The sequence below is a fragment of the Lycium ferocissimum genome, chromosome 7 (assembly GCF_029784015.1).
Source record: "Lycium ferocissimum isolate CSIRO_LF1 chromosome 7, AGI_CSIRO_Lferr_CH_V1, whole genome shotgun sequence".
In the NCBI taxonomy this organism is placed as follows: domain Eukaryota; kingdom Viridiplantae; phylum Streptophyta; class Magnoliopsida; order Solanales; family Solanaceae; genus Lycium; species Lycium ferocissimum.
Genome location: NC_081348.1, coordinates 23,935,779 through 23,953,790, shown reverse-complemented (window position 1 = coordinate 23,953,790; position 18,012 = coordinate 23,935,779). Strand labels below are relative to the sequence as shown.

The 18,012-nt window shown below is 32.0% G+C and overlaps 3 protein-coding genes across 5 annotated transcripts; 1 reads left to right on the top strand and 2 right to left on the bottom strand.

Moving 5' to 3' along the window:
* Positions 1-4,254: 4,254 nt before the first annotated feature.
* LOC132063929 (actin-depolymerizing factor 12-like) lies at positions 4,255-7,227 on the top strand. Its single transcript, XM_059456705.1, has 3 exons — positions 4,255-4,441; positions 6,324-6,583; positions 6,851-7,227. Exons 1-3 carry the CDS (start codon positions 4,439-4,441, stop codon positions 6,999-7,001), a joined length of 414 nt encoding a protein of 137 aa, XP_059312688.1. The 5' UTR covers positions 4,255-4,438; the 3' UTR covers positions 7,002-7,227.
* A 744-nt stretch (positions 7,228-7,971) lies between these two features.
* LOC132063928 (uncharacterized) lies at positions 7,972-10,570 on the bottom strand. Its single transcript, XM_059456704.1, has 6 exons — positions 10,354-10,570; positions 9,625-10,127; positions 9,335-9,527; positions 8,909-8,973; positions 8,559-8,769; positions 7,972-8,471 (listed from the first exon to the last, which is right to left on the bottom strand). Exons 1-6 carry the CDS (start codon positions 10,453-10,455, stop codon positions 8,127-8,129), a joined length of 1,419 nt encoding a protein of 472 aa, XP_059312687.1. The 5' UTR covers positions 10,456-10,570; the 3' UTR covers positions 7,972-8,126.
* Positions 10,571-11,755: 1,185 nt separating this feature from the next.
* Positions 11,756-16,956, bottom strand: LOC132063927 (uncharacterized). 3 transcript variants are annotated; one of them, XM_059456701.1, is made up of 7 exons: positions 16,805-16,956; positions 16,310-16,504; positions 15,331-15,878; positions 14,178-14,370; positions 13,269-13,333; positions 12,916-13,126; positions 11,756-12,268 (listed from the first exon to the last, which is right to left on the bottom strand). In XM_059456701.1, the coding sequence occupies exons 1-7, from the start codon at positions 16,811-16,813 to the stop codon at positions 11,903-11,905; spliced, it is 1,587 nt and encodes a 528-aa protein (XP_059312684.1). In that variant the 5' UTR covers positions 16,814-16,956; the 3' UTR covers positions 11,756-11,902. The 3 variants fall into 3 exon arrangements, with proteins under 3 accessions (XP_059312684.1, XP_059312685.1, XP_059312686.1); XM_059456702.1 differs by having other exon boundaries at positions 16,740-16,880; XM_059456703.1 differs by lacking the exon at positions 16,805-16,956 and adding an exon at positions 16,616-16,725.
* Between the last annotated feature and the right edge of the window lie 1,056 nt (positions 16,957-18,012).

Below are 18,012 nucleotides of genomic sequence, written 5' to 3'. Positions count from 1 at the left end.
AGGGATGACCAACTTATGGCTTTTGCTGACTTTGGCTCATAAGCACTTAACTTATAAGCATTTTTATTTTTACCAAACGCGTAGATAAGCCGAAAAGTGCTTATAAGCTGGTTTGACCAGCTTATAAGCTTAGCCAAACACCCTCCAAATAAATTCTATGCAAAAACATAATAACTTATTTAAGTTGGCTTGTTTCAATACTTAAAATTACTTGATGTTGATAAGTTAGTTTTAATCAATGACGCCAAACGAACTCATTGATATATAATTAATCAACATTTGCTTTAAATGTATTAGCAACTAACCTATATAGGGAAAGTTATACCAATACAACTTTTTAAAAAGTTATTTAAAAAAGTTACAACTACTTCCAGAAAATTACATAAATACAATTTATTCTAATTTTTAACTTTGTAATTACATTGTATACAACTTTATATATATCCCTTAAATATCTCTATGAAATGCATTAAAATGAAAAACTTTTCTTTCCTAAAATTCTAATTATGTGTGGATTACCCCTAAAAATAGGATCTTAATTAATAATTGACACCCCATCCCATAAAACTTGACTTTCTTTTTGCCATCACATATTTATTATCAATTTTTTTCTCTTTCTTCCATGAAATATGAAAATTAACTCAACTAAATTTAAATTTGTATATATCTGATATAGTAACAACATATACCTAATAGATGAATATTGTATTGTGCTTCTTCAATATACCTAATATACGAATGCAAAAATGTTTGTGCTCCAATATGAATATACATATATCTACAACAGATACTTAATACTTTTGTGTAATATACATATGAAATAATATTATATATAGTATATAGTAATCGTTATTATACATAACAAATAATATTATACATACTATATAATAATAGTTAATATACATAATAAATAATATTATATACATATGAAATAATATTATACATAGTATATGTGATAGTTAATATACCTAACAAATACTATTATATACCGTATATAATAGTGAAATATAAGTAATATATATAAGTAACAAATAATATTTTCTGTGTAATATACATAAGAAATAATATTATATATAATATATAGTACTATAGTTAATATACATAACAAATAATATTATATATAGTATATAATAGTGAAATATACGTAATATATAAGTATAGTAATATATATACTTGTTCATAGAATTATATAATACATGTCATATAAGCAGTAATATAATTGTTTATGCATTAGAATGCTAGCTGAGTATGTTGGAGATTTTTAGAAAAGTAAAAATTTTAGCCTCTTCTTCATAGCAGCATTCTTTATTCATGGTATAAAATCATATATACCCTATATATATAGAGTATATATATTGTAAAACATGTAATTTAGTTAATAGTTATATATTATGAAATATTATATTCACTAACTAGTATTTATGTAACGTCCCCATCTATATATAATATAAAGCTAGGTATAGATAAGGTAATGTGGCGCCTCTCTATGAGCTAGAATACCATTTATACTTTTTCTCCTTTTTTGAATTCTTCTTCTTCTTCTTCTTCTTTTATGGTTTTTGTCTAGCTTATTTTAAAAACAAATTTAAAACTGCCTAGATAATTACTCAATTAAATGAAAAACTTCAGTTTCCAAAATTGTAAGTTTTCTTATAACTCATGCCTTTTCATTTTCTATTATTAATGAATAAAAAGTGTGGTCTTACCTGCATATAAATTGTGCCAAAGGGTGTTGAGTCATTGTGAATCACAAAGGGGAAAACTTACGGCTAACATGCAAAAAGAAAAAACACCTATGAATCTACGTAATTTTGCCTTGCACCTTGCTTGAAGATGAGCCTATCAAGAATAGAATTTAAGGTTTATGCTCTAGCTCTAGAATTTAAGATTGGAATTTGAAGAGTAACATACAACAAGGATGGTGTTCTAGCTTTATGGAGTATAAGGTTTTGCCTTCTATGGAAGGGAAAGAAGCTGATGGTAGTGGAAGCCATAAACACTTTTATGGCATATATAAATCCTTCTTCTTCTTTTGGCATTTGCAATTGTGTGGCTCCAACAATTTGTTGCAGTATTTTTGCTCATGATATCTTATAGGCATTACACATTTGCAATTATGTGTGTCGTCTTCTGATACAAATGAGGAAATTTTACTGTGCTTGAAGAAGTTACAATTTTCTTACTTTGCCTGCTCATTTTATTGAATTTCATTTATCTATTATATGGACATAGTGCATTCTAATAAATTGGGAGCATATAGGTTGCCTTATGGTGCTTCAATCATGAAGTGCTCTTAGATTGAGTGTTTTCGCAAGATCTATCAGAATTGGTTTGCAAATGATTTTTTTTTTTTTTAAATTTAGAAAAAAGAGCGACTCAATATAAATTAATGGAATGTGTATGTGTGTGTCCTGGTCTTAGGAAAGACATTTATCTTTTCCTAATTTTTTGTCTTATTCCTATTTAATTTATTTATCTTATTTTAAAGTCTAAAATTGTGTGCAGTTCTCGGTTTCAAAAGACAAAAATATATAAAGCTATATACACTAAAAAAAAATAAAAAACTTTTGTTGAACTTTCTTAGTACTGAAACATGTGTCGAATTCTTTTATATATCCTAAACGTGTGAGTTTAGGAGGTGTTAAGTAAGTCATCATGCGCGCTCTCTCATTTTTATTCTTTCTCGAATTAATTTTGTGTATATATACATGAAATTTTTTCTCTTCTATATCAAAATTCTATTATAAAAAAATTATCTAGACAACCAATGTGTTCTGCTACCGTCAAATACACTAGTTACTCGTATGGCAGGGCCACCTCCACTTCTTTTTAGCATCATAAAAGAATGCTCGAGTTTGAAGTGCATTGCATATAATTAATTCTTAATGGTAATTCAGAACTTCTTAAAAAATTTAAGATAAAATTTACATGTTTAACACTTAATGACAGGCTAGCAGCGGAATACAAAGTACTTAAGTTACATTTTTTTTTAACCGTAAAAAGTACTTTTCAAATAATTAGAGATCATGCTGTACTAGTTAAGAAGCTGTTTGACTTGTTACTATATTGTATTAGCATTGTTAGTTTTCATCCTACCTAACCCCATGGGTGGTCCATTTGACTAAATGACAATTGAACGTCGAATATTGCTTAAGTACTAAGGTATATTCAGTTAAAAGTCGTTGAAAGGATGTGACATAATTGCACTTTTTACCCCAGAATTTTGAGTTTATTGCATAATTAGACTGTCATGTATTAATTGTGGCAAGCCTATTTTTCGAAGACATTTTAGTCTAGATACTATAAGTAAAATGATCGCAAAACATCAACTCTATATATTACTCAGCCGATTCCCCACCTCCTTCTCTAGTGACTTGATTATATAATTTTCTCAACAATTACATCACTAATTGCCCTAGCCTCGCTTTGTCTTGTTATTCCTAATTTCTTCCATGATCTACTACTAGCAACAAAATTAATAAATAAATGTTTCTTTACAGTTGCTACAAAGAGATATTCTTAGAAACATGTTTTATTTTAGTTTTATCAAGTTAAGTCTAAAAATGAAACTATAAAAAAATTCAAGAGGAAGGACACACGGCACGTGATAAGTGACTAAAGTTTAGAGTGCATCTTGATACAGTCAGACCTCTCTATAATTGTATTGTTTGTCCGGATATTTTTTGGCTATTATAAAGAATGATTGTTCTATACTTATTATAACATTTGACATTTAGATCTCATTTGGTTGTTAAACAAAACTGCACAAAAAGTCATTTGTTCCAAACCTTTTATGTTACAAAGGAAGACAAAATATTTAAATTTAGAATCCAAAAAAAATATTCATATTCCATTAATAAAACAAATTTAATACATCATTAATAAACTCATAACTACACGTCGTACCGTACCTATAAAAATTAAATTCTTTCAAGCGTTTACATATTTTAAACCTAATTGAAAATTAAAACTTATCAAGTTTTTAATGGAAAAGATCTACAATGGCAGCTTGTTTTGTGTGATTCCTGTCTCTATGTGGGCAATATAACACTTGAATTAGCAAAGATAAATTAAATCTAAAATGTGACATTTTAACATTATTTTTTAATCCACTTACCAAATTTCTGGCTCCGCCACTAGTCTTGAGCCACTTGTATATCTTTTGTTACAATCCAACATTATAGGATGAATGAAGGAGATATATATGTAGGAGGCAACGAACACTTGTGTAATTGTCCAAAAAGAGGCCCTAGAAGAACTCTCAGCCCTTTGAACATTTCTACAACACACACACACATTTGCAACCACAGTGCATTCACCCAATTCAAAGATCTATCTATCTCCACACACATCTCTCTGTTTCTCTTGCATTTTTTTCCAAAGTTTGCTTCCTTTTTTCATCTGTTTCTGAAGCTTCATTGTTCGCCAGTTATCCAAAATGGTATGTTAATTTATTGCAGAACTATATATCTCTTGTTCTGTTTCTTTTAAATTTTATGTTCTTTCTTTTAATATGTCATGCATGGACAGTTTCTCAGACCCCACCTTATGAGATTTCACTAGGTATGTTATTGTTGTATGCATGGACAGTTTGTATCGCATTTTTTGAACATAAATAGGGAAATATCTTCAAAATTTACGTCGAATGCTCTAACATAAATGACATGATTAGTAGTCTCATTTTTATTTAGATATATATCCAATACTATCAGGGGAGGATACACCCTTTAGGGTGGGGTGGCATGGCACCCCGTAGATTGATAATTTTTTAATATGCCTATGTTGCAATTTGCTTAAACTAGGTTAAATATTTGATCCTGCCACTCCCAGTCGCAAATTAGATAAAGGTACCATGGCTGGTAGACATAAGTTTGAATCTATCTTGAACATTTCCGACTCCCATTTTTCTTTGTGCTTTTTAGTTCCTTTGTCACTTAATTCCCTTTTCGGCTCTCCCAATTTTCTATTTATCTTTTTATTATTTATATTGTCTTTTCTCTATTCTATTATTTTATCTATGATCTCTAGCGAGAACACACAAATAGAAACTTTAAAATCCCTTAAATTAAGTATTTTTCTTAATCTCAAATCTGTGAGTATTTAAATCGAAAAACTTGGGTTTCAATGAGAATTTTGGATTGAGATCAAAATTCAATTTATTGTTATTTTTTATAATTTCTTTTGTTTATTACTCCCTCCGTCCATGTTTACTTGCCTATATTTGACTTGGGACACTCTTAATAAGCAATAAATAAAATGAGAAATGAATTGGAGTACTTAATAATAAGGGTAAAATAGGTATAAAATGGTAAATTATGTCTTGGTTTTTTAAACTATACAACTTACAAGTAAAAGTGGACATATATTTTTAGTATAGTGGATAAATAAAAATGGACAGAGGGAGTGTATTATAAAAAATTATGCTATTCTATAATTGTTAAATTCAATTTAAATCACCTTACTACTTAAATTGTGATGGAAATTTCGTAAGCATTGCTTAGAAAAAATATAACATTTATGATTTATTTTTGAGAACTTATAGTTTATCTAATTCTACATTTACTTATAGGGTGTAATTATGATTTTTTCTATTATTTTTCTTATTTTGATTGGTGTAATTCCCTTATTGAAGTTGTTATTTTACTTGTGCAAGCTCATTTTTTAATATACATAAAAGATGCAAGCCCCTTGGTGGAAATGTTAATTTTACCTTGTTGTTATTGGGTGTGATTCCTTGTTTAAGATGTTAATTATGTTCGTTTCTTGATTTTGAGATGTAATTTTCATATTTGCAAATAAAAAAAAGGCCTATTAAGTTGACCCGAATAAACTAAAAAGAGATGGACCCGACCCAACACATTCCTAACAAAATGTACAAGGAAGAAAATTATGGCACCCGGCACCTTCAAATCCTAGATCCGCCTCTGAATACTATGATCAAATATTGAATGTAGTGAGTCATGCTGTTATTGGGACTTTTCAACAATCCAATAGTAACTGTTAAAGATGCTTGACAGGGAATATAAATTATGCGTTCATACTCCTCTTAGTATAATTAACTCTCACGACCTCACATAATCAAAAGGTAGGTAATTGTAATAAAAAAAGTGGAGAAGGTTAAATGCTACAGGTCCCGTTACATTAAATTCTTTGCAACATATAAACTGCAACCTTTAAGAGAAGCTTATGCCTAATATTTGTCTTGAAATTCTCAAACCAAATCGCTCGAAATTAAATTATGTACATGGTTAGATTAATGAAGCTTTAATTTGTCCGTTGTTTTTTGTTGGCATGCAATTGTGAGTTCCTTTATATGTGGATAGGCGAATTCGGCATCAGGGATAGCAGTGAGTGATGAGTGCAAGCTGAAATTCATGGAGTTGAAAGCAAAAAGGAACCACAGATACATAGTGTTCAAGATTGATGGTCAGCAAGTTGTTGTTGAGAAGGTTGGTGGTAATCAAGAGACTCATGAAGATTTCGCTAACAGCTTGCCTGCCAATGAATGTCGCTATGCAGTTTTTGACTATGATTTCACTACTAATGAAAATGTCCAGAAAAGCAAGATCTTCTTCGTTGCTTGGTACGTGCACGCGTCCTACAATTTTTTCTTACTAATTCATGTCATGATGAATCACCAACATCTTATGTTCAAAGTATGCTTGTAATTTCACATAGATTGCTGCATTTCACGAATCTTTTTGCTGTCTCTAGTTTTGGTGATCTAATCCATTTCTGATAGTACTAGCTTTTATTCCTAGAAGGTTATTGCCATTAGGTATCAAAGTATGAAAGTTATATCAATTTTGAGCCATATTGATGTGATTTGACAAAATTATTGGGGATGTAGGTCACCAGAAACAGCAAGAGTAAGAAGTAAGATGCTGTACGCAAGCTCCAAAGACAGATTCAGGAGAGAATTCGATGGCGTTCAGGTTGAGTTGCAGGCAACTGATCCAAGTGAAATGAGCTTGGATACCTTCATAGGCAGAGCTCTCTGAATTGTGTGGACACTGTTGGGGCCTTTTATTCAGTCACTAGTAAAAGCACATGTTCTAGGCCCTTTTCTAATGGGGTTTTGAGGAATTTTTGTTCATTTACGCTTTCTTGTCTAAGACGTTCAGTTTATATGTCTTTTAAAATTTTGTTTGTACACTATAGATATGATCATGTGTGACAATGTGATGGAATCCTAACTTCAATTATATATTCAGTTCAATTCTTGTTCATATTGTTGTCTTTCCTTTTCCCGGTTCATTTCTTTTTTGTAGATTCTGTGAACTGTCAAATATTTGGTATTCTGTAAATGAAATCCAGTATTCACATAGATATTGTTTTGGAAGTTCTGAAGTAGCTGGGATTAAAGATCAAAAGTTATTTTACATTTTCAAGAAAATGGTGTAAAATCCAGGATTTCAGTAATCTAGATTCATTTCACTAAACGAAGTTCAGCTTATTTAAGGTTGATCCTAATCACAGAAAGTTTCTTCTTTGATTATGTCAAGATTTTGGAGAGTCTTATTTTATTTTGAAAATTCCACTCTACTTTTTATCGCTCTGTATTGCAAAAGAAGGTAGAACATTGATATACAGATCAAGAATCAAAAGATATGATTGTTATCTCAAAATTTAAGCTAGATTGTTAATTTGAGGATATAACCAAGAAAGCTTCATACTGGAAGTTTTCTCAACTTCAGTTAAATCTTGGATTGGGAGGGCAAATTTTATAATTATGAGTGCTGATGCACTAAGGGATGTTTCTTTTCCTATGCCACCCACATCTGTTTCTCCAGAATTTTCTATTTCTTATCGAACTAGGGTATACCTCATAGAAGGATTAGTATATTTCCAGACACTCCATTATGGAAATGTGTCGAATTTTCAGTTTAATCCTTCAAGTCCATGAAAGTTGATTGCACAATATCTATGGAACAAATGAGCATTTCTCTATATAGATTGACATCGGAGAAATAAAGAACAATAATTTTCTGTCATATATATCTTGATGAAACTGATTTGAAGTGCTTCAAAAGTGTCTTCTTTCCTCACTTCTGAATTTAGGCAAAATGTTCAACATTGATAGAAAAATAGCTTAAGCAAATACTATGTCCCTCATGTGGGAAGTTTCAAATACTTTGAGTTTCTTCCCACAGTTCAACTTGCTTTCTTAGATTCTCTTTTCTCTCGACAAAATCTTGGAGGTCTGCTGGGCTCAGGGGAGGGGGCATGGTGCATGGCTTTGAAGATGAAACATTATTAACCATAGAATGTACCCTAAACTTCTTTCTTATTCCTTTTGATGAGCAAATCAATGTATCGGAGCATACTTCAACAGCTTCTCTAGGCACAGTGGGTTGATACTTCAAAAGCTTGGCATATTCAGACAAGAGATGAAACATGTAGTCGTAAATATACTTCATTTGTAGCTCCTCATGTGCAAATTTACTCCCTGCTTTTCCAATTTCTTGTGCCTATTGAAACTCAGCATGCTTGAACATTAGATTATAAACTAATTAATGTAACAGAGGATTAGCATTGTTGTACATATAGAATGTCACCTTTTTTGCATTCTTATTGCCCCAGTCCACTGCAAACTTGATGGATTTGCATTTGTCATTCTCATTTATTGGCCAGTAATGGATTGTTGGCAGCAAACTCCTTGTGAAGAAATCATAGTAGTGGGGATTTATGAGTAGAGCCACAGAATCACAGGCTAAAATGTACTTTTGACTCACTGACCATGCAAGCCCTTCAACATAAATCTTGTATCTGTCCCATCATGTCAATTCCGGGAGGAAATTGGTTCAACAGAAATGAGTAAAGGACAATTCAGAGGCTTGAAGATACGAAATATTCAGGAAAAAAAAAAGGGGTCTAGTTTAAAGGCATTCTGAGTTTGCCTGCATACCTGTGAGTGCATTGACTGGATAAATCTGAAGTTTTATAGCCTTGTCTACGTTCAAGAGCCCATTGCTGAAAAGGGTCAATATCAGCTTAGTAAAAATAGCTTATTATGAAATAATGTTTGAAATTTCAGCATTGTGATCTTAAAGTTTGCAAGGTAAGACCTAAAGTCACGGTTTCAAGCTGTGAAAATGGTAAGACCTAAAGTCACGGTTTCAAGCTGTGAAAACAACTTCTTGTTGAAATGTAAGGTAAGACTTCGTACAGTAAACCCAAAGTAGTCTGGCTCTTCCGCGGACCTCACACTTATTGAGAGTTTTGTGCACCGGGCAAGTGGCAACCCTTTTATTGTGAACATTGAGTTTGCATCTATTAAGGCATTTCAAAGCTCCTTAACTGTTGAAAAACTGAGGCAGAGGTTGACACTTACCAAGCCATAAATTCGAGCATTCCAGTCCTGCTTCTTAGAGACATTGCACTTCACAAGGTCACGTCGTGCTTCGCCCAATAATGTGTTCCCTTTCCAATAAGCATAAGGCTCCCTTTCTGTCCACTTAATCATCTCATTGCTTTGCTGCAAATCTTTTCTCAAGTTCTCCCATGGAGTTATGTTGAGTTCTGGCCTGCACTAGTACCAAAACAAACCATTTTAAATACAAATCAACAGATATTAATTCAACTTAGTATTAGCTTAGAAATTGAAAAGATAAGAATGTTTACCAACCCCAAAAGGACCAATCAGGGAAAACAATGTCGAAACTCGAGTCATTTCCACAGTAGTGAAACAATGGTGGTGGAATTGAATCCTTTGATTTTCCATAATCACTTTTTTGTGTTACGGGTTGATCACCACATTCGAAAACAAAATCTAAATCTGGTAGCATGCCAGGGTAAAATTTAAGAAGTTGCAATATCCCCCATAATGTAACTATGTCCCTTTTTTGGAAAGTTGGTTTATACTTCTCAAAATACACTCTTCCATTTACTATGACTATTCTAAAATGGGCTACTTCTCGAGCTCTTTCTACCATTTCTCGTGTTATCCCCGTATCCTGCCATGGCCTTAAATCTTCGTGAATCCATTGAAAGTATTTGGGGCAGGACTCAGATGAAGAAATGAATTTAGGCTTGTTTGGTAATGTTCGTGGACACTTTATCGAGCAAGAAACTTCAGGGAAAAGATCAACTTTATTACTATTCTGCAAGGATCCTGTATCGACAGACTGGAAAAAAAAAAAAAAAAAAAAAAAAAAAAAAAAGGTCGCTATACATGAGAAAAGGATTAATTTCTGGATCACTGAATTACTCTGTCTTTGTCACATTAAAGTGGTTGAACTATGTGTGAATTATTAAGAAAAACACAAATCACCAGAATATCAAAATTCAGGTCGAGTTATGATACGTTAGAATTTTTTTTAAAAAGAAGAGATTGTTAGAGCAGGTACTTACTATGTCCATCCATTGAATTGTTAGTGCTAAAATGGATAGAAGAATGAGAAAGAATGCAATAGTGCTTTTGATCCAAGGAGTCTTACGCTGCCTTCCAATCATTCCAAATGGTTTTTTATGCAAAGCTGAAATCTGGATGGAAATTACAGAATTTTATAAGCTATGTATTCTTTATTTCAGGCTAGAAATACCATATGATGTTTCATGCCTTAATCTCATATTTGAACAAATGTGCTGGTGGGTGCTTTGGTTGAAACAAAAGAATTTTTGGAAACTCATTCTTATTTCTATGTCTCATTGCTTTGTTTCTTAGTTTTTTTTAATGCAGATTCTTCTTTTTTATTTTTTACCAGCTGATTTTTTTTTCTTTCACTACTTAGTTTTTTTTTTCCCTTTCTAATTTGTAAAGACAAACAAAACAAAAGAGAAAAGTATCAGTTCCAAACCTGAATGAAATTTGTTGCGCCACCTGATATTTCATGCCTTAATCTCATATTTACCAAACAAAAAAATAGCTTAATAATAATGGTGAAAGCTGCGACTTCATGCCCCTTCTTAATTTGTTTGTTACTTTTCCTGATAAATCTGGATCGACAAGAAGAATTTAATGGTTGGTTGAGATTTTTTAAACTCGTAGCCTCTTGCGAATTTTTGGCATTTCAAGCCAGGTGCTGAATCTTGATTTCTTTTAGAACTGAGGGTATTGTTTGTGCTCCATAAGAAGAGCAACATTTAGTGGAAAATAAATGGCTCTAAAGTAGTAACACAAAGTAAGGATTCTCTTAATTCTGGTTGTTCGAATTTCATAAAAATGGGGAATTCTTTTGGAATGTCTTTCATTACCTCTTGATGCAAGGTTAAGAATAAATAGCCACACTTTATTTTCTGATATAAAGGTTGGATTCCATTTCTCTATATATATTTATAATCTATTTGAAATATATTAGAGGTCAAAATTCGAACTGCAATACATACTCAAATCCTAGTAACACTAACACTACTATTTAATTTGACCTTTATTAATCCCCTTAAACTTGGTAAACGTGTATTTCAACATTTTAGGATGATAACAAGAATGATAAAAATTATATGAATTAAACTTTAAAAGAAAGTGACTTTAGGTGACTAAACACCTTAGTATCTTTTCACTCACCTCCTAAAATTGAAAGGAAGAAAGAATCCCTTTTGTATCTCAGTAATATTTCTTCTTAAATTAGTTCAATAGTTTCCCATCTTTGTCAATCTCAAGTTCTGGTCTTTCTATTTCCAAGTCATAACCAACAATTTTGTTTTCCATTTTCTAAAGTTGTAGTAATAGGAAAAGAAAAGAAAGTAGAAAAACAGTGATGTAAAGGTAGTCTAATAAAGAAGCACACACACACACATTGAACTTGCGTTTGAGTTGTATCAAAAGTTACAAAACTCTAATTGGAAGTTAATTACTTTATTAAGATGAGAGGTTGAAGAAGGTGTACATAATAATACATAAGGTTAATTTCTAAAATACAAGTGCAATATACATTATCTAAGTTGCATATATAAAAGGTCCCTATTGCTTGTTGTTTGGGTTGCTCCAATAATACTCATTCTCCCATGCCTCCACTTGCTGTGTGGCTTTTGTCTTTTGTTCAACAAATGATTTGAGTTCTTGAGGATCATAAGGTGGAGGTAGTCTGCATGGATTTGTATAGCTTGGAGATTTCTCTAAGCCTTCTTCCATGAACTTTCTCCAAATACCTTCTGAAGTGCATGCCAATGATTCTGAACATATTTCAACTGCCTCTGCTGGAACTTCTGGTTCAAACTTGAGCAACTTTGCATATTCATTCAGCAAATGGAATATGTAATCAAATATATATTCCATCTTCATATCTTCATGAATGAAATGGCTTCCTGCCTTCCCTATGGCCTCTGCCTGCCATGATGTTAAAAAACATAGTAGTTAAAAGAATGAGTCATGATTAAATGAGTAAGTTTTATTGATTGACAGCGTAATAGATACTTCCCTGGTCCCGTTTTTGATATTGTCATAGTTACTAAAATAAATTAATTCAAAATATTTGTCATTTTAGATAATTAATTTTTTTTTTTTTTTGACATTTTGGCCTTAGTAATATTAGTTGTTCTTGAAAGCAAAAAAATATTAATTACATAACATAGAAAATCTAAATTTGAAGAGTGCAAATATGTGAATTGATGGAGAAGATACATAAATAAGAATGAACATTTATTGAAGAGAAATTAATAAGGAGAAAGATTAAAAATACAAATAAGGAAAAATTGGTCAAAAAGTAAGAATAAAGGGAGGGCAAACATGACAAGAATAAAGGGAGGGCAAACATGACAACTACAAAGGACTGGAGGGAATATTAGTACATAAGAAAACAATACTAATGCTCAGATTAAAGCATATGATAGGACGTCCTGCAATAATAAGTGGTTCATTAGCCTGAAATAGAGACAGATAACCTACTACAATAAGTTAAATTAAACTTAATAATATAATACAGAATTTTTTATACTGTTAGTATGTATAGGTTTAATTTGGAAGTGTAAAAATACCTTGTCAGTGTGATTGTTGCCCCATTGAACAGCAAACTTGAGGGACCTACATTTATCATTGTCTCGAATGGGCCAATAATGCTGCTGTGGAATCATCCCTCTCATGAAGAAATCATGGAAACGAGGTCTTATGTATAATGTTGGTGAATCGCAGGCCAAAATGTATTTTTCACTCACTGACCATGCCCATCCTTCCACATATATTTTATATCTGCAATTAACCCAACAAAATTTTCAACCTCCAATCTACACACCCCAAAAGAACAGCTATTTTTCTCTTTGGTTTCATGTTCCTTTTTTTGTTTGTTTTTTTTTGTTTTTTTTTTTTTTTTTGTTTTGAAGGATGGCCATACCTATGGGTGCATTGATTTGCAAGATCTGATTCCTTGTACCCCTTTTTGGATTGATCAATCCAGTCCTGAGGATTTATGATTACGCAATAAACTGTGTTAGCACTTTGTAATCAGCAGTCAATTACTGAAAATACAGTTGCTTGGCATAAAATTAAGAAGCAAAACCATATTATAGATTATGAATAGAAAGTAATTAAACTGATTTAAGATGAGACTTTATCTAAAAAAAATTCATGTAAAAAACAAAATGAAAAAGGGAAAATAAAAAGTTATCATTGACAAATGAACGGTTAGGCTTGAATTTGGATAGGTCAAAATGGGTTGAATCAATAAATGAGTCATTGCTCAGTCCTGCTCAAAAGTTAGTCGAGCAGAGATAGGTTGAATTAAGATGGGCTAAATTCTGGGTCGCCCAACTCTTATCGAGTTTCTCTTTATTTGTTTGTTTTCTCATAATTGATTTAATTACAAAAAAATAATTAAAAAATTCTTCTTTATTATAGCTATGTATAAATATCAAAGCAAAAAAAAAAAAAAGATTTTTCAATAAAATATTTTGTCGGTTTGAGCTACGTATTTAGCCAAAATCAGCTCAACTTTTACATACAACTTTTTACACATTTGACCGCCAGTCAAAAATAATTTTAGGCGCTAGCCAATATACAAAAAAAAAAAAAAAATAGTTATGCATAAACTGTGTATATTTGCTGCCTATAATTTTAGTGGGCGGTTGTATAGTGTAAATTCCCTTTTAGATATGTGAATCTAAATGGATCAAAATGTGTGTTAAGTTAATAAATGTACGGGTATATGACTTGTCCAAACTAATTTGGATGAACCAGATGGATCATATTTATATGATTACCGCCGCTACTAAAATTGGAGAAAACAATGGCAGTAGGTACAAACCTGGACGTACAAGAGAGTATCAAAGTTATGTTTATCAGTAATATTGCACTTCATGAGATCTTTTCTGATTGGAGAAACATGGGGATTTCCCTTCCAATAAGCAAGGGGCACCCTATCCTTCCATTTTGATATTTTATTACCTTCTTTTATGTCCTTAATCACACTTCTCCATGGCTTTATATTTGTCTCGGCCCTACAAAAAATTAATCATGCTCTAATTAGTCTTTGTCCGATTTTTAAGCAGCCTCAGAAGTCAATTTTTCCTTGATAGGAACACACGCAACGCAAGTATACAAGTCGACATTTTCTTGTACTGTATGAATTTTGTATTCATAAATTTTGCCAGCAAGGTTAGGGCAAAAATAAATTATGACACATGATCAAAAGTCATATCTCATAAATAATTGGAACTTTGGAATACTTTAACCAAAACTCAGTCGTTTACGTCAAACACTCTACCATGTCTGGTTTCTCAAGCAAGAACATGATTTTATGAAATCAGGGTGTTGGGTTATGTGAAATTGTCTTTTTCCGTGACAAGATCTGTATAATTGAGTTTTCAAAAGAAAAAAGCCAAGGGACAAAATTTCCTCTGAAAGATGTAATATCTTTAAGAGAGCCAAGGGACAACATTTCCACTGAAAGATGTAATATCTTTAAGAGATTAATTAGATTATGCAACTTTAAAACCAAAGGGAAGACATAATTAATTGTTTAAGAAGAAAAGAAGAAAAAACATTTTACACATTTTCAAGAGGTTACTTGTGTAAAATCTTGAACAACATAATCCCACTGGATTAGCTTAAAGAAAATTAAAGAGTAATATTTTAAGATGTGACAATTATCAGCAGTTCGTAAAGTTTAATGAAATAACTATACGTTGGTAACAAAGCAGTTAGGGAATTTCAAAAGTACACCCTTTGGTTCTGTTGAATCTGCCACTTTTGTCAGAATTTTTTTTTCCAAAATGCATTAGTTCCTTTTCATGAATTCCGCCATTACTACAAGAAGTCATATTCAGTAATTAATTACTCATTTAAGTAGGAAGTAATGGCAATTTAGTCAAATACAACTTATACTTAGGTGTGTCAAAACCTTAAACGACAAATAAAAATGACCAATTGCAAAATAGTTGAGGGTAAAGGAAGGTTACCAGCCCCAAAATGACCAATCTGGGAAGACAATATCCAAACTATGCCAATCTGAACAGTAGCGGAATAACGGTGGTGGACCGGAGTTAGGTTTTCGATAATCTTTCGATCGGACGACCGGTCGGTCATCCGTAGAAAACATGATCTCCAAATTAGGTAATTTCCCAGGATACCACCTTGAGAGTTGTACAATTCCATACATTGTGTACAAATGTCTAGTCTGAATAAATTTCTTGTTGTTATATTTCTCAACATAAATTTTGCCATCCAATATAATTAATCTGAAATGTGCATGCCCTTTGCCTTTCTCCAACATATCCCTAGTGATTCCTGTCTCCTTCCATGGCTTTAAATCTTCATGAATCCATCTAAAATACTCGGGACATGTTGAGTTATTAGGGTTAAAGGGTTTGTAGGAAGTAGGGTAGTTTCTTGGGCATGTATTGGACTGATTCCATGCAGCACAATCCAAAGGGAATTCAAGAATTTGCTGGGGTTGGATTGTTGGGGTAATTGCTACTTTTTTATATGAATCACCAGTGTATTTTGTCTGCATAAATTTAAAGAAATTAAATTACACAAACTCATTGGAAATTTTAAATAAGCTTTTACTTTTGCAGTACTTAAAGAAGCATCGAAAGACAAAGATAAAAAGAATTGTCATGCATTTATTTCCATAAATAAAACTGATCTAGGGTGGAGTGGTACAAGCATACTTGACTGATATATAGAATAGCTATTTGACGTAATTTACATGTCTACATTAAAATAACATTATATAAGGTAAATATACAAGAGTTGGTACGATCAGTAAAATGATCAAGGACTCTGTTTTTTTTTTTTTTTTTTTTTTTGCTGAACGATGATCAAGGACTCAAGGTACACATCAATAAGTTAATTCAAGTGCCGTCGTTATTTTTTTGTAAAAAGGTAATTCATATTGATATGTAAAGGAGAATGGACTATGCTATATTGACTTACAAGATCAAACCATCCGGTCAAGGACAAGACAGAAACTAGGAGAAGAAAGAAGAAAAGCAGCAATGATGTGGCTATGGTTGCTGTAGTTTTCTTCCTCACATATTTCCATTTTGCTGCCACCACTGAGTTCTTTTTGAAAGCTGGCCTTAGCCAGAATTCATTCATCAACTTCTCTTTCTTCTCTTTCATGATTACCTGCACAACTTATAGTTATCAGAATTGTCTTTAAATAAACTTTAGAAGATTTTTTCGTGCTTCGTTTCCTTCAAAAAATTCAAGAAAATATCAGTTTTCACAACCCATTACATAGAAAGTTCTCTTTTTCTTTTGTGTGTGTGTTTGGGGTGAAGGATGCTGTGTCTGTGAGGGGAAAACAGCTGGTGTTTTCACAAGAACTGAGTATGTAGTAATATATAAGTAATTAACTTACCAAATTAATGGCTTTAAGAAGGAATCAAGAGAAATAATTAATGAGAATAAAGTATTAGTCCTCACATGTGTCATGGGGTTAATTTCTGAGTTGAAACTGACAAAATGGAGAAGCCTCGAGTTTCTTATTCAAGTGTTGAAGAATATAATAGTAACACACAATTAAGACCCGCAAGTTTATGCTTTGTTTGCCGTTTATGTAAGTTAGTCTTTAATTTGAAAATAAACTTCCTCACCAAACTTCAAAGAAATATGTGTCTGCTAGCTATAGGGCACGCAGAATTAAGTCTTGATTAATGAGTATACGATTGAAGTATGACTCGGCCCAAGTTTATGCTATGGACTTATCATTCTAAAGGAAAATGATGCAACCTCAGGCAAGTTTAGTTGGCAGTGGACCTTTCACAAAAAAACAAAAAATTGGACTAAGTTATGTTAAAAAATTCTTGTGAATTACCTTCAGTGTGACTCGACTATTTTTGGAATATTTATTAGGGAAAATGGTCAAAAATACTCCTCCTTTCATTAATATTTTCAAATATATCTCTGTCTTAATGGAAATTCGCAACATAACCCAATTTCAATTTTAAACCGCTTCATTTAAAACCGACCCAACTACATAAAAAACCCGTATGTGACCAACTTGTTCCTGGATCCTATATATGGAGCCACTAGGCACAGGAGTGGGCAACCCATATGCGTTTTTTATTTAGTTGGGTCGGTTTTAAATGAAGCGGGTTTAAAAATAAAATCGGGTTATGTTGCGAATTTCCGTTAAGATAGGAGTATATTTGAAAAACTTTAATGACGGAAAGGGTATTTTTGATCCAAAATTAGTTCAGAGAATATTTTTAGCCCTTTTCCCAAAGTAGAGGGACATTTTTAACCCTTTTCCCTATTTATTAGCTAGTTTCTTCCATCACATGTAATGGTTAATTTTATCCACTAAAACTTAAGCAGATAAAAGATATTAACATATTGATATTGATTCATTTATTCTTTACTAGGATTTGAACACTAATTAATGTCCCATAGTTTTTAACCCACTTCTCGCCGATGCAAGATTCAATCCGTGTTAGGCCCCGCCTTACCTACCCCCTATTATTACCTTTTTTTTTTTTTTTTTTTTTTTTTTGGGGAATGTTCTTCAAAGGCATTGGTCTTTAATTTTTGTCCCTCAAATGGGTGGTCTTTAATTTTTATCCCTTAAATTGGTGGTCTTTAATTTTTGTCCCTTAAATTGGTGGTCTTTAATTTTTTGGCTTTTGCTAAAA